Genomic DNA, 26,949 nt, shown 5'->3' with positions numbered 1-26,949 from the left:
ACCCTGGCCATTAAAAAAAATAAAATTATGACAGACTAAATAAATATATTTCATAATAGTTATCCAAATTCTAGATATTTCAAAGGTCAATAACTTTACTATTGGCCATATCTTGGATTCCACTATGGACTAAATCTACTTCCACTCAGTGCGATTTTATGCATTAATATCACTAAACCCATTTTCCACGATATTTTTCTCAGGGTGCTGGACACGTTAATCCAGGCACGATGTGAAATCAGCCGAAATGAAATATTTATGGGGTTTTTGGGCCAAAATCATTTCATAAGCCATATAATAACCACACATGCCATTAGATCTAAACTAATTAAATACATGCTCTGAAAGAATTTGAACAAAATAAATTATTTTTGGTCTAAATCATGTAGCTTACTAATAGTCCAAAAGTAACCTGCAACTGAAATAAATATTAATGATGAGCAACTGAGAAGATAAATTTAATATCAAATGATATGTCAACAAAATAATTTAAAGAAATATAGAACAAATACTTAATGTAGTTTCAATATTTATATTATATGTATTTAATTATATAACATATACTTCAGTTTACAGTAAAATATGAGACTAAAAGTAAAAATAATTGAAGCCTGCTGTTTAAACAATTCAATTTAGATTTACAATTTAACAATACAATGTGAATACTGTAATGGAAAAATAAAAAAGAAATGTTAATAACTATAAATATATACTATATTCATTTTAATATTTCTGTAATTAATCATTGCATCAAACAAATATACAGGAACATGTGAGGAGGTGGATGGGCAATAAACTGCTCGAGGGTCAGACAAGAAGAAAATAGCCTGTAATATTTTCAATGATAATTCTCCTGAGGAAGATCAAAGAATATTGATCGAAACGTCGAGAAACTCAACAGTTTTTTCCAGAACTTATAAACGTGGTGTACCGCAAACTTGATATCAACAGATAATAATAAACCTTTTTGTTTCTATTTGTTATATTTTATATAACTTTAAAAAAAAAGAATAGAACTAAACTTTATTATTAAAATAATTGCATTACAGTACTTAATAACAAACTAACCTTATTTTTCTTGCAAATGTCCATATGTCCTTCCTGTATGAAGAACACAAAGGCATTTTTGTGTTCTTCATAAGTAAGCTTTGCTCGAGCAATCATATGCAGAGCATTATCTCCAATCTTGAAAAAAGTGAAAAAAAAACAAAGTGCACAAGCTGTACTAATACTGTAAATATTATATTTTGATTGTACATACAACCCTTTAGTAAAAACTCTCCTTACGAAACATTGATGATTTATAAATGATATAATCAAAACCTACTGAATGTTTACCATTACTTATCTATCATTTGATTGATTATATTGATTGATTATATTTACTGAATACAAAAAGAGCATCTTTATTTAGCGAGATATCTGGAGAGAGAAAACCTTTTCATTTAAAAGACAAAGTTCTTTAGTGAAATTTCAATATACTTTGCAAATTGCAGACGATATAAATGGTATACTGGGATATCAGTTATAATACTTTATGATTGATTCACCTTACAATTTTATTCATTATAATGCTAATATAAAAGCTTCTTGTCAGCTTTTTAAACTATTTTACATCAAATCTTTTTGAATCAAAAGATAAAATATTTGGTTTTATTCTATTATTTTATTTTATTTAGATTCTATAATTCTATAAATAGGTTGGTGAATACAGTGGAATCAATAATACCTACAATAATATCATGGCACCAGCCATGTACAGATATAGGAAGTTTGCATAGAGTGTGGTACACAAATAGAATGCACTAATTTGAGGATAACAAATATAGGCCTAAAGAACATTTAACATTCAGGATTAAATAGTGGTAGTTGATTAACTTGGATTATAATATGGTAAAAAAAAATCCAGATTATTCTGTCCTAGTGATGGAGCGAAATTGTGAGGGGGAGGTGCAGTAAATAGTATAATCCTCATAGTATTGTGTAATATACCTGCATACACTGTGATATTTACAATACGATGCAATAATACATGCATAACTATGTGAAATTACTAGATATACTGTGTATACAACTTACATTGTTTTGCTGGTTCACATTACAACCAACATCAACTAATGTCATACAGCATGCAGTGTAACCATTGGCTGCAGCTCTCAAGAGTGGTGAATTTCCATCCTAAAAAAATAGATTATAATATGTCATACAACTATAACAAACCTCTTTAGCAATGCACAGTAGAAGCATGACCATTAATAATTGTGGTGTAATTAAAAATATTTTTTAATATATATATTGTTAGATTATTTAATTTAATCATGATCATAATAAAAAGTTTACCCAGTAAAGATATACATTATTGAATATTTAGAATGTTAAATGTTCTTTAGGCCTATATATATTTATTATTTTTTAAAAAATAAACATCAATATTTTAATGTTTATTGTGCAAACATGAAGTTTTTCACCGCTATTATATTGTAACTATCTATATATTTTGGTATTAATATGTTATAAGTAGTAGTATAAATAATCAAAACACATATGACCATTGTAAAACTTTTGATGAAGTTTTATAAATTGCACTAAATGAATCAATGGTTAAAAATGTCTAATAATGGCATTTCAACTAAGTATTAAATAGGCTATGTACATCATAAAATTAACAGTGTTTAGTCTCATTAAGCTTTATAGCTCCATGATTTGGTAGACTGCAATTGTATTTTAAGAACAGCACTTAAAATTAATATAATATAATATAAATACAATTGAAAGATTTTAATGTAAATGATTTTAATTAAGATAATTTACATTGGCAAATCTCACTCTGAATACATTTAACCATTTCACATTAAACATCAGTGTGGTAAAAGACCTACTTGACATACAATAAATTATATGGACACATTTAATATTAAAAACTCATTATAATCCAGCATTTGAGCAGAGAAATGTTATTGAGAAAGGTTTTCATTTAATTTTCTCCCTGTCACCTTATTCAAGCTGTGACAATTGTATTATCATGGCTCTGCACAACCATGAACAAACAGAATGGTTGTCAATATTATAATTATTAATAAAGGACAAAAAAAAATCTGATCCCATCATAATGCACTTTTATATGATGATCTAGCGAACTCAAGTAGAATAATATAGGTGGTTTCTTTTGTTTTGTGCCTTGTGTTGAAAGGCATTGGATAATAAGACACAAAAAGGTGTACAAGGGTGTCTTTAGCTGTGATTGACACGCTGCACTATCACAGATGGGTAGATGTTATTGTGTATTAAATAGTTAAAGAGATGATAGCATTCGGTTTATTCTATTAAAAAAAGTGGTAGGTTATATAGGTTATATGATAATGTTACTATTGTAGTTTTAATGGAATGAAACTATGTTATGGAATGAATCTACAAAGGCATAGTATTATGCGCTGTTTAAACACTGTAATCATGTTGGATAAGGTATTCAGATTAAGGTGTATGTATATTCAGATGGGTAGTGTAAATCCCAAATTATATTTTTTAAAGCAATTTATAATTATAGAAACTACTAATTAATTTTTTTTCAGTTTTATTCATAAATATATGTTTGATGTTCTTCTGAATTCAGTTTTGTGAGCATAAAATAATATCATGACTTGTTTTTGTATGCAATGTGTGACAATGCTCTATTAACACACATACCAATTAATGAAAAGGGCGTTGCAAAACTACATAAAGCCACTAATCTCTTCTCTGTATTGACATCATGCTCTTATACTCTTTCACACCTTTATACTTTATTTGACTTTGTCATTCTCTTATACACGATGTTAAATGCACCAGGGTTCTAGCACTGTCTTTTTTCTCTTTTCTGGCTTGAACCAGCACTTTTGTTCATTCATTCAATGACATAATTAATACAAGTTAATCAGAAATATGTAATACAGTAGTTGTCATAAATCTACAATCTTCATAATCTATTGATCATTGTTATCCAATATAATCCTACTTTTTTTGTCATTGTTGTATATCTTTATCCATATAATATTCAAAATAAAGACCAAAAATCATTCATTCACAAGACACAATTCAATCCGCAATATGTGTTGTTGTTCTAAATATTACATCTTTATAATCTGTTTAAATTGTTATTATCCAATGTACAGTAATTCTCCCCTTTTCTTTCTTTTTTCGTTTATTCTTTAAACTTTGTATCCATGTATAATAATGTGTATATAAAAAAAGCATTATATAATATAAACATTAAAAAGGCGTTAAAGTCATTGATAATCAAGTTAAATAGTATCCAGAAGTTTTTGCACACTGGCTGAATATTTAATTCAGATAGTATCGTAATAACGTCATCACATCACCATGGATACGTGACTTTAGTAACACATATTATTTTCCTTTTAGTATATATTATTTTAACTTTGAAAGAATCATATTGAGCTCAGGATGCCATGCTTCATTTATACTACAATATAAACTATAAAAAAGAGGAACGATGTAATCTAACACTTTTTTAGTGGGGGGGGGGGGGGGAGGAGGTCATAAAATAAAAATTCCATTAAAAACTTTGCTCTACAAAACATTTTTCACCATCTCAAGAGTTTATACTACCCTATTTCCTATCCAGAGAGTTTTAGCTGTGTCTTAACACCAGCTTTACACTATAAAGACTGACAGATCTCAAACTTTTGGGATTCATTAAAAAATATAAGAACCTTGATAATATAAGTTATAATATAATAATAATAATAAAATCATTTTTGTAATGGAGCTTGTTCACAAAAATAATGTGTGCATAAAACATATGCAAAATAAAATCTAAAAATGACCACAAAAGATTACAACAGGAAAAATTGATTAATAGATTAATACAATTTAAAGAAGTTAATAATAACACATAAAATGAGTTTTTCAATACTCTATAAAGAGTTGTAAAATAATTTTGCAATATCGATATGAATAAACTATTTGATTTGTTTTCTTTCTTAATAGTTCCATAATTTATAAATTCATTTAATTTCAAGTAGCATTTATTATTCTTTAAAATAGAACGTTAACATTTGACAAAAATAAAGAATTAAAATAATAATAAATATACTTTTGCTTCAAAAAATAAACATATACAATTTTTTTTAAATGCTAAAAAGAAGAAGCTAAACTAGAAGTTACTTGTGGCGGGCAAGCCATGTACAATAAAACAAAAAGACAGAACAAAACACAAACAAAAAAAACAAACAAATACACAGGAAGCATAAAGACACTAAACGATATAAATGGTAATTGTTGGAATTTAGTAGCCATATGCGGCAGAGGAGATGAAAAACGGCTGACAATAATCATTTAAAATATACTAGTAATTTGATGAAATGTAGTTTTTTACTTAAAATACAGAAAACAATTCCTTGAGATCGGGGTACATGTGATATCATTAGGAAGTGCATTCAATAATTTAGAGGCACTTATTAGACATTACTACAGTGACATCTTTTAAGAAGTATGAATGAAAAAATGTCTAAGTAACAGAAAAAAAAATAAAAATGTATTTATGATTGATTCCAATGCCCAAATAGAAAAAGACAAAAAGTATTTTATTTAATTACCTTTTCACATATTGTCTAGTAGGCCTATTATAAGCCTAGATGCCTAGGCTAACTCTATTGGTGATGTAACCATCATTTGGTTTTTAGAAAATCATAACATTTAAATAGTACACCTACCGTACTCACTATTAACCAATAGTTTCACACTTTCATTTACTGTATATATGCCAGTTAATCAAAATGGTCATTTTAAATTCAAAACATGCCACTAGCTTAGCTTACTCTAGTAATGCAAATTAATTGTATTATTAGTCCTACTAGATATAAACCAAAATTTAAACCAGTAGCCCAATAGTATTCGTATACAACATGTGAGTTCACATGTTTACTAAGGCATTATTAGCATACACAACATTGTTATATTATGATTTTTTTTTATTTGATTTTTGATTTGTTTATTCAATATTCAATAAATACACAAAAATACATAAAATAATAATTATGTAAACACTTGTGATTTGATTTGTTCAATATTCAATAAATATTCAATAAATGTTCTCCTCACATATATTAAAAATACATAAAATAATAATTATATAAACACTTGTGATAACCAATAAAAAACATAGTATGTGTGGAAGGAAACCTATATAAGTTTAACAACTTTACGCCTAGGCTCCCAGAAAAAAATAATAAAAAAGTTGGGAAGATGATGATACAAAATACAATATATATCCAAATAAAAAAGGAGAAGGAGAATTGAAAACATCAGACAGTCGAAGATTCAGGCAAGCTCATTGAAAAAAAAGGTAATTTTTAAAGAATGCCATACCAAAGATAGAGTAAAAATAATAATTTTTGGGTGCCTACCCATCGAGTAATATAATTATAAAATTATAAACAAACCCTCCTACTGTATTTTGAATGCTACAAATTGAAAAAATTATTTATTTGTGATAATACTCAAGGAATTTTAAATATTTTAAATTCTATTGAACAATTTGAATTAATTAAATAAATTTTTCTATTTCTGATTATTATGCTTTATTATTTAAATTCCTTTTACATATCACTATTACATACTGTAATTTTTTTGGGGGGAATAAAGTTACCTATATATATTACATACTGTCATGTGAATAACCTTTAGTGTAGATAACTCAAATTCTTATTTACAGTAAAATTAAAGGGCTATGGACATCTCTGAGTGAAGACATACTTGCTCTGCATAATATTTAATTCCCAACAGTTAATCATTCTAAAGTCATTATAGACAAGTTCTATTTCCTCTGAAATATGATGTAAGAAGCATTTTTGGGTAGAAGCTGGGATCCACTTGATTTAGGATATTTCGACCCCGCTGATTACGAATATGGCGGATCCCAAGCGAAATTCGGCCATCTAAGCCCTTAATTTGCATAATTAAAAATGGCGGCCATTTTTTATAATTACCCTATATCTCGAGAACCACTAGTCACAGATAATTAATTTTGGTGTCAAAATGTTTTAAATATATGTTTTTATATTCACTTTAATTTTATTTTCTCAAAAAATGGATGCAAGTCTTATTTCTGACATTTTGACCTTTGACCTTGATTTATCGTATCTCAGTAACCAATAATCGGAGAGACACGAAATAGGGCTCAAATTGTTCAGAAACTCTACATTCTTATTTATTATAATGAAATGTTTTTACAAAAAATGGTCGATTCTACAACTATTGACCTTTGAACTATTAGTCAAATATAATAAAATAATAATAATATAACTTTGAAAATTGTGGTCTTATGAATTTTTTTTTCTTTTTAAATTGTTTAAAACATGTGTATTTCTATCCAGTCTAATGGCACATTTTGTACTAGAATGGCCGATAGTATGGTTATTGACCTTTAAACTACAGCATAGGCCTACTGTATACCGTACTGAATATAATATTATTGCATAACTATGAAATTATTTATACACAATAATAATTAGTAAAATTATAAAATTCACTGCCATCAAATATGATGTGTTATGATTTATATAGATTTAAAAAAAAAAATTGAACATGCAAGTTACATTTGTTGAAATTTGAAATTTGAAATTACCTGCCATCAATATGATGGAGTATGATTATAGATTTTTAAAAAGAATTTGAACACATAAGCTACATTTGAAAATTACCTGCCATCAATATGATGGATTATGATTATAGATTTTAAAAAGAATTTGAACACGTCAGCTACATTTGAAAATTACCTGCCATCAATATGATGGATTATGATTGTAGGCCTATAGGTTTGAAAGAAAAGTGAACACGTAAGCTACATTTGGAATGAACATGTTAAGGGCATCAGTTTTGATCATTCATGCAAAGGTTTCCGTCATCTTTAGCGTTGTTACAGTAGCATAAAGCTGTACATGGTAGTTTTGACTTTTTGCACCTAAATCTATTGGTTATGCATCGTGTCTTGCATCCACAATAAATCATCTAAAACGAAGCAGTAGGAATAGTTTCATTTTTCAGAAGCACTGGTTGAAGTTTACCATTAGATAGCTCCCACCCAAAATCTGTTGGTGATGGCAAATGCTGGATTGGCGATACAGCTTTTTTCAATATGAGTGCTTGGAAGTGTGCTCTTTTTATATGCTGGTGCACTGCATCGCTTGTTGGAGGTAATGGCTCTGGTTTTTTTTTTTTTAACATGGCATGCCTAACTGTCGATAAAGGACACCACCAGACAAAGATGAACCAAAACACAGAGACCAATTCGTCGAATTATAGAAAGTGGTGAAATACCGCTGCCAAATTGCTGGTCAAACTTTTTGGCATTACAAGATAATAATGCAGATCTGACACGATTTCTATCAGAGGAGTTGATTCATCAAGCTCCTATAGACAAAGAAATTGTCACAGCTGGTAGATTTATGAAAGAATCAGTTGTTAAATCATCAAAAGTCTACACGAATACGTTGTCTCTGGTAGCAGACCATGAAGAATCGGACACGAGACTTGTCATGCTGCCAATGTCCGATACGACACAGTTGTAGTTGCTTCTAGGGATACAGACGTACTAGTGATTCTAGTGTCTCACTACCAAAGCATGGTATCCAAATGGATGATGACAGGGACATCCAAAAAAAGAAAGTATCTATAAAAGACATTTTTCAAGCCTTGCCCGAGGGTTCTACAAAAGCACTGATTCTATTCCATACTATTAGTGGATGCGATACTACTCATATCCAGGGAAGAGTTAAATTACATTAATACATATACATACAGTAATTTAACTCTTCACTGCTCATATCTAAGTGGTCACTCAAAGGCATCGGCATGGGAAGTATTAAAAAAAAAGTATGAACTAATTAAAGACCTGGGAGAAAACCTATCAGTGACCAAGTTATTATGAAATCGGAAAGATTCATTTGCTACGTTTACGGTGTTGGTCAAGTTAAAAGTACCAATGAAGTTAGGCTTTAACAAAAAAACCAGAGGCATTACCTCCAACAAGCGATGCAGTGCACCAACATATAAAAAGAGCACACTTCCAAGCACTCGTATGGAAAAAAGCTGTATCGCCAATCCAGCATTTGCCATCACCAACATATTGGTTGGGAGCTATCTAATTGTAAACTTCAACCAGTGCTTCTGAAAAATGAAGCTATTCTTACTGCTTCGTTAGAGATGATTTATTGTGGATGCAAGACACGATGCATAACCATATAGATGTAGGTGCAAGAAGGCAAAACTACCATGTACAGCTTTATGCTGCTGTAACAACGCTAAAGATGACGGAAACCTTTGCATGAATGATCTTAACTGATGCCCTTAACATGTTCATTCCAAATGTAGCTTACGTGTTCACATTTTCTTTTAAATCTATACAATCATAATCCATCATATTGATGGCAGATAATTTTCAAATGTAGCTTACGTGTTCAAATTCTTTTTTAAATCTATAATCATAATCCCATCATATTGATGGCAGGTACTATACAATCATAATCCATCATATTGATGGCAGGTAATTTCCAAATGTAGCTGAGACGTGTTCAAATTCTTTTTTAAATCTATAATCATAATCCATCATATTGATGGCAGGTAATTTTCAAATGTAGCTTACGTGTTCAAATTATTTTTTAAATCTATAATCATAATCCATATCATATTGATGGCAGGTAATTTCCAAATGTAGCCGACATGTTCACATTTTAGAAAATATATAATCATACTCCATCATATTGATGGCAGGTAATTTCAAATTTCAACAAATGTAACTTGCGTATTCAAATTTTTTTTTTAATCTATATAAATCATAACACATCATATTTGATGGCAGTGAATTTTATAATTTTACTAATTATTATTGTGTATAAATAATTTCATAGTTATGCAATTATATTATATTTAGTATACAGTAGGCCTATGCTGTAGTTAAAAGGTAAACTTCAAAGTTGCACGTGTGTGTAAGGTTCTGGAATCTAAAAGCTCCTTTGTCACATCTACCCCTACTCCCAAATCAAATTCTACAGACTTCTCAACTGGAACTAAACAAGTTAATGCTGCCTCTCAAACCCCTGGTCAATGGGAAGAATCACCTACACTGAAATCAAAACTCAGGAGTCAAGAAGACAGAATTGCTGACCTTAAAAAACAAGTTTATGAACTTAAGAAAGTACAAACAAACTTTGTACAGCTGACATCAGCTTTTAATGAACTGTGCGAACGAAACTCCTGTCTTGAAATACAACTCAGAAGCTTTAAGGAAAAATCAAACAATGAATTTGTTCAACCAAAACATGTAGTTGCCAATGTTAGTGCACCAACCAATACTCAAGAAGCAATTTTACAACCAACAAATCATTTCGTAATTCTTGACACAGAGTCCAGTGAAAATAACTGTCAAGATCAATCAGACGATGCAAAATGTGAGCTGGTTAGATCTAATGAAACTAAACAACGTAAGACAGATATCATGAATGAAACTGTTACTATCAAAAGCCATGATAGAACACCATCAAATACCAACAAGAATTTAATCATCGGAGACTCAATGCTAAAGCATATTAAAACTAGAGGCCTCCATCAAACATCTGTCAAAACAATGAGAGGGGCTACAACTAAGCAAGTTTATGAGCAGTTGGATGAGGTAAATTTTAATGGTATCGAAAATGTCATAATACATGTAGGTACAAATGATTGTGCTGTTCCAGACATTAATCTTACAAGCCTAGAGAATGACTTTACTGACCTTGCAACAGAGTTGTGGACAAAAGTTTCCGGTGGAAATGTGTATGTATCGGCAGTATGCCCTCGTTTTGACAATGCCCACTACAACATGCAAGTGGAAAAGCTCAATGATTCATTAAAGCAAATGTACGGAAAATACTTCATCGATCATTCATATACCATTGGTTTGAAAGAAAGTTCTAGGTCTAACTTCACATCTCATGGCCTACACTAGAACCAACGTGGCACATCAACTCTCATCAAGAGTATAAACAAAGTATCCAAATCCTTCAGAAGAACAGCAAGAAACAGCAAAGAATGAAATCACCTAGATGTCATTTTTGCAGCGAAACCGGACATATTAGCAGTAATTGCCGTCATGGTCAACCAGTGTTTTGTTATATCTGTGAACAACTTGGACACAAAATGAAATACTGTAAAGCAAAACATGTCAAAGATCAATGAAAAGTAGGCGAAGAAGTTGAAGCCGGAACAGCTGTACAAAGTGCAAATACTAATATAACCAATTTTAATACTTCTGTTCCATTAACTAAGGATTATGCAAATGTTAAACCTGATAAAAATATTGTTACTAGTATAATATATAATTGTAACAATAGCTCTTCTAAATGTAAGCAAACTCCTAATTTAATGTGTACTACTTGCCAAATTTGTTCATTATCTTATGATTTTTCTTGTTTTCCTAATCCTTCAATCAGACTTAATAATTGGTGGTGCGACAATTGTTTTATACAAAACGCTTTAATGGAACTACCTTTTTGTAATTACTTTAACAATTTTAATTATGAAATAAGTAGTAAAAAGGGCTTTAAAATTTCCCACTTAAATATACAATCACTTAGAAACAAATTAGACAATGTCAAAACACTTCTCCATGAATATAACTATGATATATTTTGTATAACCGAAACGTGGCTAAGCACCAATATTGATAACATTGAGATTTTAGTAGACGGATACAAAATTTGTAGGCTTGATAGACCAAATACTCAAGCTGGCGGTGGAGTTCTATGTTATATTAGAATTGGTATTGCCTTTAAAGAAATCCAAGAGCTGAGATCTGAAAATGTTGAAGCTCTTTGGATTGAAATAAATTTACCATATTCTAAACCTTTACTTATAGGTAATATTTATAGACCACCTAATGCTAAAGTTGAATATTTAAATGAACTTGACAACATGTTCCAACAAAGTACATCATTATATAATGATGTTGTGATCTTGGGAGACTTTAACTTAGATATAAATAATAATACTAACGCAAGAAAAATTAATAAAATAGCTAAAAATAGTAATCTTAACCAACTAATTAATGAATTTACAAGAATAACTAACACTAGTAAAACAATTATAGATTTGATTTTTGTCACTAATTGTAACATTTCAACAGCAGGAGTATCAAGCCATGGAATAAGTGATCACTCCTTAATATATCTAATTCGAAAAACTAAAAAAACACATATTCCTCCAAAGTTTATAACCTCTCGTTCTTTTAAAAAATTTGACCAAAACAAATTTATAGAAGATTTAAAATGTATTGACTGGGATCAAATCAAGCTTCACTCTAATGTTAACACTGTCTGGTTGCTATGGAAACACTTATTTGGTGAGTTATGTAATCGGCATGCCCCTTTAAAGACAAAGAGAGTGAAAGGATCACTTCCTGAATGGATAACCACTGATTATATAAGGGTATGTTCAGACCTACGGAGTTATGCTTTCGTATCACAGCCAAGGTCATATTTTAATGAGCGTCGTAAGAGCAAAGTGTTCAGATTCATTGCAACGAAGTTGCGTTACAAACGGATATGATGTCACTCGCTGGCGATTAACCAAACTCTAACGCACGCATAGACCTACCTTCGTTGTTATTAAAAGTAGTAGTGGTTGGTTTAGGAGTTACAGGCCTAGACCGAACACTTGGGCTCGGCATTATCGATTGGTTGTCAGCCATACCAACCAGCCGATCGTTTTGGGGTTTGGGTTTATATTTGGTCTATGACCTAAAATATCATTTATGGCAGAACAATTTTCAAATCCCGTACTTGCACCGGCTCCAGATTTATTTACTCGGTCTTTCGCCGCTTTATACGACGACCCCTTCAATTTCGTTTGGATATTAATAATCCTTCTTTATGAGGATGGCCCATTCTGCTAACGTGTCCGCCATGTCGTTGAACACAGACATCTTGTTGCCGGTGCTTTTACGCCAGTTTTTCACTTCCAACCGATCTCTGAACTCAGGGCTTCCCCACAATGAAATAAGGTATTTTACTTCGGTTTCTCGCCAATGCGCACGCTTCGATGACATTTTAAATTAATTAATATAATATTAATAATACTGTATAGTGTAACAACAAAAGGTATGATTTTTTCGCACGTTCACTGATCACAACAAATGGATCAGCTTGGCTATACGATGAGGAGCACATGTCACGATGTGATGTGGCGAATATTGTAATTTGATTGGCTAGATATCTAACCTAGGTTTGATCTATGGACTTGTACGCCGCGTACAATACGAAAGCATAACTCCGTAGGTCTGAACAGGCCCTAAGATTAACAAAAGACAGAGACTACTATTATAAGAAAGCTCACAAAACTAATGAACCTGAAGATTGGGACAAAGTTAAACAACTGAGAAATCAAGTTAATAATTTAAATAGGAATTTAAAAAGAAAATATTGTACAAATACTATTAACGAAAATGCTAAAAATCCCAAGAAATTATGGAATACAATAAATAAATTAATACCTAAAACTAAACCCAGTATAAATAATGTATATAAAGATAATAATAAAAACTATACATCCAATGATAAGGACATAGCCAATGTTTTCAATGCTCATTTTACTTCAATTTGAAGTTCTTTAGCAAATCAATTTACTAACTTCAATAATACTAACTCCAATAATTATACTAGTAACACTTCAGAAAATTGTTTTGCGGGTAACAAATTTGAATTTGATCTTCTTACCCCTGATTACATTTTTAACCAGTTATGTAAATTGTCAACTAATAAAGCTATGGGTGTTGATAACTTTGATTGCAAACTTCTTAAACTAGCTGCTCCGATAATTTGTGACTCACTCTCATATATTTGTAATCTTTCTATGTTCAGTTCTAGATTTCCAGATGAATGGAAACTAGCTAAGGTAACACCTGTATATAAAGATGGGCATATGTCAGACCCTTATAATTACCGCCCAATTTCTGTTTTACCCATACTTTCAAAACTCTTAGAACGTGCTGTGCATGATCAATTATACTTGTATTTAAGAACTAACAACCTTATAAATCCCTCCCAATCGGGCTTTAGAAAAGGTCACTCTACAGAAACTACTCTTTTAGATGTTACTGATTATATTTTAGATAACTTTGATAAAGGTATTTCATCTGCTGCTTTATTTCTTGACTTGAAGAAAGCATTTGATACAGTTAACCATGAAATATTACTTACCAAATTAAGGAATTATGGCTTAAATGATATTGCACTTCACTGGTTTAAATCATACTTAAGTGGACGATCTCAAGTTGTTTGTATAAATTCAACAAAATCTGACACCACGAATGTTAATATTGGTGTCCCACAAGGATCAATACTGGGACCTTTACTATGTATTTTATACGTAAATTCACTTCCTGAATTGTTATCATGTAAATGTGTGATGTATGCAGATGATACAACACTCTTATGTAGTTCATCTGACCCTTTAATACTTCAGAATCAACTCAATATCAATCTAAACAAAATTATAGAATGGTTTGACCATAATCAACTCACACTAAATCTTAATAAGACCAAGCTTATGGTTTTCAGCACAAATCAGAAAACGGCAACATTTAAGAATATAACTTTACTTCATAATAACGAAACTATTGAAAGAGTTGATTCTTTTAAAGATGTATTGTCCCTTGAAACACAAAAAATGAAAAAAAAAATATTCTAAATTTAAATTGGCCATATCAAAGTAATATTAAAGTTATTCACTTTAAGTCGAAAATTCGAGCCAAAAACAACAGTTTACGTAATTAACAGGTAAATTAATTAGATTACATTTCGTCTGAGAAATCGTCGCAAGCGAAAGTAAACAAAGATTTAAAACAATGAGTATGCATTATGCATGATGCTAATTAGGATTGTTTACAACTCATCACGGTTGAGAAAGTGTTTTCACACAGATCGCGAGGAAGTTTTATGATGCATACAGAGTAGCCAAACAAGCGCATTGCATTATGTGATATGTTTTGATTGAAAACTTTGACTGGAAGTCAAAGTTATTTTTTGAACAAAAAAACATCTGTATTTTGGTTAAATTATTTTTTTTGGACAAATTTTTGGTGCAAGTTAATAACTATTATGATACTTCAAAATGACCCACTTTTTTTGGAAATAAAAAAAAAAAATTTTTTTTGGAATTAGTCAAAGGGACAATACATCTTTAAGTATTTAGGTGTCATTTTTGATCCTCAACTAAATTGGAAGGAACATATAGACAAAATGTCTTGTAAAATAGCTAAACGTATCGGTGTGATTCGTCGTATTAAGATGTATCTTCCTATGTATACTTTAAAAATGTTAGCAAATGCTTTAATTATTCCATTATTAGGTGATCATTTAGAATAAAATGATCACCTATTGTTATTGTATGAAATCTTTATTAGTTATCCGCACTCAGCGGATAACTCCTTGTAACTGTCCTGTTTCATCATCTTTTTTTTTTTTTTTCTGTATTATTAGTTATCCGCATTGAGCGGATAACTCCTTGTAACTGTACTGGATCAATTTCTATGTTTTTCTTCTTTCTTTCCTCCACTTTTTTGTGGCTCCTGTATCTCTAAAATGTGTTAACATAACATTTCATAACTTTGTCAACATATGAACATTTATATGAAGTTGTGCAGCATGTATTTTTTAAATACGTCAGAGTTGTGCAACATGACTTACGTGCGATTTTATGAATTTCAATGATTGATCATAGATTAAAAACCAAGCATAATTTTTTTTTTACACTTTGTGAAAAATTAAGTCATATCAAGGGCAAACTTTTTGTGGATTAAAAATGGCATGTTTTACAAGAAGTTACGCGCGCACGCGCATTTAAAATTTCAAAATGCCCAAAATTTATTTCTAATCAACTTTCTACGCGTTTCATGTCATTTTAAGCATGTCAAAAATTCCCACGGATGCGCAAATTTTTGCGCGCGCGGTGTACACAAAGCGTGAAATACGTCAATGTTTTACGTAAATCATATTTTTCCAGCCTTTTATAGTAATTTTACCAAATATTGAACCATTTCGACTTAAAATTACGTCAATACGAGCACGTCGAATTGGACAATTTGCGCATGTTTTTGATGAAAAAGTTCAAAAATTCGTCAAAATCATGCCCTTTTTTAAACAGTCGTAGTTTCTAAACTAAACGGTGAAAGTTATTTTTATTACATATTCTGGAAGTTGATGAGTTGTAGATATCGGTTCATGCTTTAATATGGCTAACCGGACATTGTGACGTCATCGTATTGCCACGCGAATATAAAATATAGGATTTTTGTATCTTTCGTCATAGCTCATCACATTTAATAGAGCGCATCTCCACTTATCTGTTTTTCATTTTCATCCCGATTTTTATATTTTCTAGGTCAATCAACTATCTTTCGCATGAGTTAAAAATATTTTAATTTTTATGACGTCATGATGTCTAAAAATGTAAATAACTTGGGTCACTTATTTTCATCTTTACAGTAAATTTCAATCTGTTATAGCTCGTCAGAATAAAACGTGATAATCATGATTAAAACATTTTCAGGAAGCTATTGGATTGTAGTACGAATTCATGTGAACATTTTGCCAATTAGATGTTGTGACGTCATCATATGGCCAGTTAAATAAAAAAAGTCGTATTTTCATCTTTTGCATCATAGTTCATTACATTTAAAAGAGCGTGCATCAATATTTCACATATTCAAATTTCTTAAATACGTTAATATGTTGTTGCTGAGATAATTTCCTGCCGAAATTACTATCTTAGTTTTTCATTTTGATACCGTCGCCATGTTAAAAATTGGAATAAATGGCGGGTCCCGTAATTTCACCTATTCTACACTGTATGTAACATGTATGCAGACAATACGGTTTATACTGTATATACTATATGACACAAAATTGACAGAATTCAGCAGCACTAAAGAACATATCATATTCTTCAGTTCAGGTCATAATGCCATATTTTTCTCTGTGCAAAAAATCTAACGTATGACTTGCACGCAGCGTTTGTGGTGCGGATAACTAACTCGTCAAAGTGACGAGTTCAAGTCTAGTTCTTTCTTTCTGTCATTTTTGTGCAGAGCATATCTCAAAAACGTGTAAAGTTAACATTTCATAACTTTGTCAACATATGGGTATTCACCTGAAGTTGTGCTTTTCTATTTTTGAATGACGTCAGAATTGCACAACATGACTTACGCGCGTTTTAACGAATTTCGCGTATTTAACATACATCGAAAACCATATAACAATTTAAATTGAAACTTAACAAAAGTTTTAGTTATATCTTGCGCTAACTGACTTTGTAAAAAAAATGGCATGTTTTACACGAAGTTACGCGCGCACGCGCGTTTAAAATTTCAAAACGCGAAAAATCAATTTCTAATCCACTTTCTACGCGTTTCATGTCATTTTGAGCAGGTAAAAAATTCCCACGCGTGCGCATTTTTTTACGCGCGCCGTGCGCACGTAGCGTTGAAAACAATTTTTTTCACGTGATTTATGTTTTTCCAGCCTTTTGTAGTAATTTTACCAACTTTTAAACGATTTAGACTTAAAATTACGTCATACGGGCACGTCGAATTGGATAATTTACGTGGGTTTTTGATGAAAAAGGTAAAAAATTCGTTAAAATTTGTCAAAATTATGCCTTTTTTTAAACAGTCGTAATTTCTAAACTGGACGGTCAACTTTTTGTGGATGACATATTCTTGAAGTTGATGAGGTGTAGATATCGGATCATGTAATAATATGGCTAACCGGACATTGTGGCCACGCGAATATAAAATATAGGATTTTTGTATCTTTCATCATAGCGCATGACATTTAATAGAGCGCATCTCCAATTATCTGTTTTCCATTTTTACCCCGATTTTTATATTATCTAGGTCAATCAACTATCTTTCGTATGAGTTAAAAATATTTTAATTTTTATGACGTCATCATGTCTAAAAATGTAAATAACGTGGGTCACTTATTTTCGTCTTTACAGTAAATTTCAATCTGTTATAGCTCGTCAGAATAAAACGTGATAATCATGATTAAAACGTTTTCTGGAAGCTATTGGATTGTAGATACGAATTTATGTAAACATTTTGCCAATCGGATGTTGTGACGTCATCATATGACCAGTTAAATAAAAAAGTCGTATTTTCATCTTTTGCGTCATAATTCATCACATTTAAAAGAGCGCGCATCAATATTTTACGTATTTAAATTTCTTCTACACATTAATATGTTGTTGCCGAGATAATTTCCTTCCGAAATTGCTATCTTAGTGTTTCATTATGATACCGTCGCTATGTTAAAAATTGGAATAAATGGCGGGTCCAGTCATTTCACCTATTCTACACAGTATGTAATATGTATACAGATTATATTGTATATATAATATGACACAAAATAACAGAATTCAGCAATAACAACATATCATATTCTTCAATTCAGGTCATATTGCCACAATCTTTTTCTGTGTGCAATATTCTAACGTATGACGTCTACGTGGCCTTTGTCGTGCGGATAACTAACTCGTCAAAGTGACGAGTTACATATCTAGTTGGTTATCCGCAACGAAGTTGCAGGATAACCTCTTGTGATTGTACGAAATCATCATCAACATCAACTTTTTAGTTATCCGCACTATGGCGGATAACTCCTTGTAACTGTCCTGTTTCATCATCTTTTTTTTTTTTTTTTTTTTTTTCTTTATTAGTTATCCGCACTATGGCGGATAACTCCTTGTAACTGTCCTGTTTCATCATCTTTTTTTTTTTTTTTTTTTAGTTATCCGCAAGGATACTCCTTGTGATTGTAGTGGATCAATATTTATTTTTTTTTTTTTCTGTATTATTAGTTATCCGCATAGTAGCGGATAACTCCTTGTAATCGTCCTGTTACTTTTTTTTAGTTATCCGCTTAGTAGCGGATAACTCCTTGTAATCGTCCTGTTTCAATTTTATATTATTCTTCTGTCTTTCTCCCTCACTTTTTGTGCAGAGCGTATCTCTAAAATGGGTAAACATAACATTTCATAACTTTGTCAACATATGGGCATTTACGTGAAGTTGTGCACCTCCTATTTTTGAATGACGTCAGAGTTGCGCAACGTGACTTACGCGCGATTTTATGATTTTTTATGATTGCTCATAGACTAAAAACCAAGCATAATTTAGTTTTGACACTTTGTGAAAATTTAAGTCATATCAAGTGCAAACTTTTTATGGATTAAAAATGGCATGTTTTACAAGAAGTTACGCGCGCACGCGCATTTAAAGTTTCAAAATGCGTAAAATTAATTTTTAATCAACTTTTTACACGACTCATGACATTTTGCGCATGTCAAAAATTCCCACGTGCACGCATTTTTTTACGCGCGTGGTGGCCACGTACCGTGAAAAACATCTTTTTTTCTCATGAATTATGTTTTTCCAGCCTTCTAGAGTAATTTTACCATTTTAAAACCATTTGTGACTTTAAATTACGTCATACGAGCACATCGAATTGGAAAATTTACGCGCGTTTTTGATGAAAAAGTTCCAAAATTCATGAAAATTATGCCTTTTTTTAAATAGTCGTAATTTCTAAACTAGACGGTCAACTTTTTGTGGATGGCATATTCTGGAAGTAGATGAGTTGTAGATATCGGATCATGGATCAATATGGCTAACCGGACATTGTGACGTCATCGTATGGCCACACGAATACAAAATATAGGATTTTTTTCTCTTTCGTCATTGCTCATAACATTCAATGGAGCGCATCACGCTTATCCGTATTCCATTTTCTGCAAGATTTTAATACTGTCTAGGTCAATCAACTATCTTTCGCATGAGTTAAAAATATTTAAATTTTTATGACGTCATCATGTCTAAAAAGGCAAATAACGTGGGTCACTTATTTTCATCTTTACAGTAAATTTCAATCTGTTATAGCTCGTAAGAATAAAAAGTGATAATCATGATTAAAACGTTTTCTGGAAGCTATTGGATTGTAGATACGAATTCATGTGAAAATTTTGCTATAGCGTATCTCTAAAATGGGTAAACATAACATTTCATAACTTTGTCAACATATGGGCATTTACGTGAAGTTGTGCACCTCCTATTTTTGAATGACGTCAGAGTTGCGCAACGTGACTTACGCGCGATTTTATGATTTTTTATGATTGCTCATAGACTAAAAACCAAGCATAATTTAGTTTTGACACTTTGTGAAAATTTAAGTCATATCAAGTGCAAACTTTTTATGGATTAAAAATGGCATGTTTTACAAGAAGTTACGCGCGCACGCGCATTTAAAGTTTCAAAATGCGTAAAATTAATTTTTAATCAACTTTTTACACGACTCATGACATTTTGCGCATGTCAAAAATTCCCACGTGCACGCATTTTTTTACGCGCGTGGTGGCCACGTACCGTGAAAAACATCTTTTTTTCTCATGAATTATGTTTTTCCAGCCTTCTAGAGTAATTTTACCATTTTAAAACCATTTGTGACTTTAAATTACGTCATACGAGCACATCGAATTGGAAAATTTACGCGCGTTTTTGATGAAAAAGTTCCAAAATTCATGAAAATTATGCCTTTTTTTAAATAGTCGTAATTTCTAAACTAGACGGTCAACTTTTTGTGGATGGCATATTCTGGAAGTAGATGAGTTGTAGATATCGGATCATGGATCAATATGGCTAACCGGACATTGTGACGTCATCGTATGGCCACACGAATACAAAATATAGGATTTTTTTCTCTTTCGTCATTGCTCATAACATTCAATGGAGCGCATCACGCTTATCCGTATTTTATTTTCTGCAAGATTTTAATACTGTCTAGGTCAATCAACTATCTTTCGCATGAGTTAAAAATATTTAAATTTTTATGACGTCATCATGTCTAAAAAGGCAAATAACGTGGGTCACTTATTTTCATCTTTACAGTAAATTTCAATCTGTTATAGCTCGTAAGAATAAAAAGTGATAATCATGATTAAAACGTTTTCTGGAAGCTATTGGATTGTAGATACGAATTCATGTGAAAATTTTGCTAATCAGTTGTTATGACGTCATCATATGGCCAGTTGACTAAAAAATGTCGTATTTTCACCTTTTGCGTCATAGTTCATCGCATTTAAAAGAGCGCGCATCTATATTTTACGTATTCAAATACCTTCTACATGTTAATATGTTGTTGCTGAGATAATTTCATTCCGAAATTGCTATCTTAGAGTTTATTTTGATACAGTCGCCATGTTAAAAATATGAATAAATGGCGGGTCCCATAATTTCACCTATTCTGCACTGTATGTAATATGTATACATATTATACTGTTTATACTGACACAAAATTGACAGAATTCAGCACTAACAACATATCATATTTTTCAGATCATAATGCCATAATCTTTTTCTGTGTGCATTATTCCAACGTATGACGTGCACGTGGCGTATGACGTGCACGTGGCGTTTGTCGTGCGGATAACTAACTCGTCAAAGTGACGAGTTTCATGTCTAGTTTTCTTATTTCTTTCTCCTCCATTTTTGTGTCTCGCGTATCTCAAAAACTTGTAAACATAACATTTCATAACTTTGTCAACATATGGGCATTTACGTGAAGTTGTGCACCTCCTATTTTTGAATGACGTCAGAGTTGCGCAACGTGACTTACGCACGATTTTATGATTTTTTATGATTGATCATAGACTAAAAACCAAAAGCGATTTTGTATTGAAACTTAGTAAAAATTTAAGTCATATCAAGGGAAAACTTTCTATGGATTAAAAATGGCATGTTTTACAAGAAGTTACGCGCGCACGCGCATTTAAAATTTCAAAATGCGCAAAATTAATTTCTAATCAACTTTCTACGCTGATCAGGACATTTTGAGCATGTCAAAAATTCCCACACGCGCGAAAAAATTTACGCGTAAGGTGCGCACGTAGCATGAAAACCATGTGCTTTTCTCTTGAATTATGATTTTACAGCCTTTCTTAGTCATTTTAAAAAAGATTGACATCATTTCAAATTAAAATGACGTCATATGAACACGTTGATTGAGACCATTTGCGCGCGTTTTAGTTGAAAAAGTTATAAAATATTGTCAAAATAATGCCTATTTTGAATCTATTATAGCTCATCAGGATCAAAGGTGACCCCAATTTTTTAAAACTTATTATGCAAGAAGATAAATTGTAGATATAAATTCATGCACAATTTTTACCTCTCGGATGTTATGACGTCATCGTATGGCCACACGAATGTATAATATAGGATTTTTGTGTCTTTCGTTATTGCTCATCACTTTCAATAGAGCGCATCTTGCTTATCCGTATTCCATTTCCTCCGCGATTTTGATATTATCTAGGTCAATCAACTATCTTTCGCATGAGTTAAAAATATTTTAATTTTTTTGACGTCATCATGCCTAAAAATTTAAATTACGTATGGCATTAATTTCATCTTTACAGTAAATTTTAATCTGTTATAGCTCGTAAGAATAAAAGGTGATAATCACGATTAAAACGTTTTCTGGAAGCTATTGGATTGTAGATACAAAATCATGTGAAAATTTTGCCAATCGGATGTTGTGATGTCATCATATTGCCAGTTAAATAAAAAGAGTCGTATTTTCATATTTTGCGTCATAGTTCATTACATTTAAAAGAGCGCGCATTAATATTTTACGTATTAAAATTTCTTCTACACGTTAATATGTTGTTGCTGAGATAATTTCCTTCCGAAATTGCTACCTTAGCGTTTCATTTTAAAACCGTCAACATGTTAAAAATTGCAATAAATAGTGGGTACCGTAATTTTACCTATTCTACACTGTATGTGATGTATACATATTATACTATAATATATACTATACGACACAAAATTGACAGAATTCAGCACTAACAACATACCATATTCTTCAGTTCAGGTCATAATGCCATGATCTTTTTCTGTGTGCAATATTCCAACGTATGATGTGCACGTGGCGTTTGTCGTGCGGATAACTAACTCGTCAAAGTGACGAGTTTCATGTCTAGTTCTTATTTCTTTCCCATTTTTTTGTGAGTCACGTTTCTCTAAAATGTGTAAACATAACATTTTATAACTTTGACAACATGTGGGCATTTACGTGAAGTTGTGCATCTCCTATTTTGAATGACGTCAGAGTTGCGCAACGTGACTTGCGCGCGATTTTATGATTTTTAATGATTGATCATAGCTTAAAAACCAAGAGTAATTTTTTTTTTACCCTTTATGAAAATTTAAGTCATATCAAGGGCAAACTGTTAGTGCACTAAAAATGGCATGTTTTACAAAAAGTTACGCGTGCACGCGCATTTAAAATTTCAAAATGCGCAAAATTAATTTCTAATCAACTTTCTACGCGTTTCATGTCATTTTAAGCATGTAAGAAATTCCCACGCGTGCGCACATTTTTACGTGTGCGGTGCGCACGTAGCATTAAAAACATATTTTTTTCGAGTGATTTATGTTTTTCCAGCCTTTTATAGTAATTTTACCAACTTTTAAACACTTTCGACTTAAAGTTACGTCATACGAACACGTCGAATTGGACAATTTGCGCACGTTTTTGATGAAAAAGTACAAAAATTTGTCAAAACTATGCCTTTTTTTAAACAGTCGTAATTTCTAAACTACACGGTCAACTTTTTGTGGATGACATATTCCGGAAGTTGATGAGTTGTAGATAGCGGATCATGTATTAATATGGCTAACCGGACATTTTAACGTCATCGTATGGCCACGCGAATATAAAATTGAGGATTTTTGTATCTTTCGTCATAGCTCATCTTATTTAATAGAGCGCATCTCCACTTATCCATTTTCCATTTTCACCCCGATTTTGATATTGTCTAGGTCAATCAACTATCTTTCGCATGAGTTAAAAATATTTTAATTATTATGACGTCATCATGCCTAAAAATTTAAATTACATGTGGCATTAATTTCATCTTTACAGAAAATTTTAATCTGTTATAGCTCGTAAGAATAAAATGTGATAATCACGATTAAAACGTTTTCTGGAAGCTATTGGATTGTAGATACAAAATCATGTAAAAATTTGGCAAATCGGATGTTGTGACGTCATCATATGGCCAGTTAAATAAAAAAGTCGTATTTTCATATTTTGCGTCATAGTTCATTTAAAAGAGCGCGCATTAATATTTTACGTATTAAAATTTCTTCTACACGTTAATATGTTGGTGCTGAGATAATTTCCTTCCGAAATTGCTATATCAGTGTTTCATTTTCATACCGTCACCATGTTAAAAATTGGAATAAATGACGGGACCCGTAATTTCGCCTATCCTACACTGTAGTAATATGTATACAGATTATACTATGCATACTGTAAATAGTATATGACACAAAATATACAGCATTTAGCACTAACAACATATTATACTCTTCAGTTCATGTCAATATGCCATAATCTTTTTCTGTGTCCAGTGTATGACGTGCACGTGGCGTTTGTCGTGCGGATAACTAACTCGTCAAAGTGACGAGTTTCATGTCTAGTTGGTTATCCGCAACTTAGTTGCAGGATAACCCATGTGATTGTAAATATCTTTTTTTTTCATCATCTTTGTTCTTCTTTCTTTCCCTGATTTTTGTGAGCAGCATATCCCCTATAGCTTATGAATATAACTTTTGTATAACTTTGTCATTATATGGACATTTACCTGAAGTTGTGCACCTCCATATTTTGAATGACGTCAGAGTTGCGCAACGTGACTTACGCGCGATTTTATTAATTTCAATGATTGATCATAGGATAAAAAATAAAAGTCATTTTGTATTGACACTTGGTGAAAATTTAAGTCATATCAAGGGCAAACTTTCTATGGATTAAAAATGGCATGTTTTACAAGAAGTTACGCGTGCACGCGCATTTAAAATTTCAAAATGCGCAAAATTAATTTCTAATGAACTTTCTGCGCTGATCATGACATTTTGAGCATGTCAAAAATTACCTTGCGCGCGAAAAAAATTACGCGTAAGGTGCGCACTGAACATGAAAAACATGGTTTTTTCTCTTGAATTGTGATTTTCCAGCCTTTCCTAGTCATTTAAAAAAGGATTGACATCATTGCAACTTAAAATGACGTCATACGAACACGTTGATTTATACCAATTGCGCCCGTTTTAGTTGAAAAAGTTATAAAATATTGTCAAAATAATGTCTATTTTGAATCTATTATAGCTCTTCAGGATCAATGGTGACCCCCAATTGTTTTAATTTATTATGTAAGAAGATAAATTGTAGATATGCATTCATACAACATTTTTACCTCTCGGATGTTATGACGTCATCGTATGGCCACACGAATGTAAAATATAGGATTTTTGTCTCTTTCGTTATTGCTCATCACATTCAACAGAGCGCATCTTGCTTATACGTATTCCATTTCCCCCGAGATTTTAATATTGTCTACGTCAATCAACTATCTTTCAAATGAGTTAAAAATATTTTAATTTTTATGACGTCATCATGTCTAAAAATGTAAATAACGTGGGTCACTTATGTTCATCTTTACAGAAAATGTCAATCCGTTATAGCTCGTCAGAATAAAAAGTGATAATCATGATTAAAACGTTTTCTGGAAGATATTGGATTGTAGATACGAATTCATGTGAATATTTTGCCAATCAGATGTTGTGATGTCATCATATGGCCAGTTAAATTCAAAAAGTCATATTTTCATCTCTTGCGTAAACGTTCATTGTGTTTAAACGAGAGCGCATCTCACTTTCACGTGCCCAAAATTCTTAAAATTTGTATTAATGTAATTATTTAGATAATTATCTTCTAAAATTGTTATCTTTATATGCCAATTTGATGACGTCATCGTGTTAATAATTGGATTTAAAAGATGGGTCTCGTAATTTCGTCTATTCTACACTGTATATAACATACAGTGTATTCTGTAAACACTGTAATATGCTGTATGCTACAAAATAGGTACAATTCAGCACTGTAAACATTCTTAATTCATGTTATAGGATGGCATAATAATTGTCGAAGTTCATATAGTTTAAAATATGTGCATGTTGCGTTTGCGCGGATAACCCGAACTCGTCAAAGTGACGAGTTCAAATCTAGTTTTTTCTTTATTAGTTATCCGCACTATGGTGGATAACTCCTTGTAACTGTCCTGTTTCATCATCTTTTTTTTTTTTTTTTTTTCTGTATTATTCTTCTTTCTTTATGTCATTTTTGTGCAGAGCGTATCTTTAAAACGTGTAAAGTTAACATGTCATAACTTTGTCAACATATGGGCAATCATGTGAAGTTGTGCTTTCCTATAATTGAATGACGTCAGAGTTGCGCAACATGACTTACGCGAGTTTTTATGAATTTCGCGTATTTAACATAGATCGAAAACCATATAACGATTTAAATTGAAACTTAGCAAAAGTCTAATTTATATCGTACGCTAACTTTTTGTGCACTAAAAATGGCATGTTTTACACGAAGTTACGCGCGCACGCGCGTTTAAAATTTTACAATGCGAAAAATCAATTTCTAATCAACTTTCTACGCGTTTCATGTCATTTTGAGCATGTCAAAAATTCCCACACGTGCGCAAATTTTTACGCGCGTGGTGCACACGTAGCGTTAAAAACGTCATTTTTTCGAGTAATTTATGTTTTTCCAGCCTTTTCTAGTAATTTTACCAACTTTTAAACAATTTCGACTTCAAATTACGTCATACGAGCACGTAGAATATGATAATTTGCGCGCTTTTTTGATGAAAAACTTCAAAAATTCGTCAAAATTAAGCCTTTTTTTAAAATATCGTAGTTTCTAAACTAAACGGTAACAATTATTTTTATTACATATTCTGGAAGTTGATGAGTTGTAGATATCAGATCATGCATTAATATGGCTAACAGGA

At 31.5% G+C, this 26,949-nt stretch overlaps 1 protein-coding gene across 1 annotated transcript in view; it reads right to left on the bottom strand.

The window, feature by feature from the left end:
• The window catches only part of LOC140045045 (uncharacterized), a 141,696-nt gene that overhangs the window by 7,284 nt on the left and 107,463 nt on the right, over positions 1 to 26,949 (bottom strand). The window contains exons 4-5 of the mRNA XM_072089778.1: positions 2,080 to 2,178; positions 1,069 to 1,185 (exon numbers count right to left, since the gene is read on the bottom strand). Of these exons, the coding sequence (XP_071945879.1) occupies positions 1,069 to 1,185; positions 2,080 to 2,178 (216 nt within the window). The remainder of the gene's footprint in view (positions 1 to 1,068; positions 1,186 to 2,079; positions 2,179 to 26,949) is intronic.

This window comes from Antedon mediterranea, chromosome 3 (assembly GCF_964355755.1).
Source record: "Antedon mediterranea chromosome 3, ecAntMedi1.1, whole genome shotgun sequence".
NCBI lineage: Eukaryota > Metazoa > Echinodermata > Crinoidea > Comatulida > Antedonidae > Antedon > Antedon mediterranea.
Note: the sequence above shows the minus strand (reverse complement) of the source record. Positions and strands in the feature narration are given on the sequence as shown.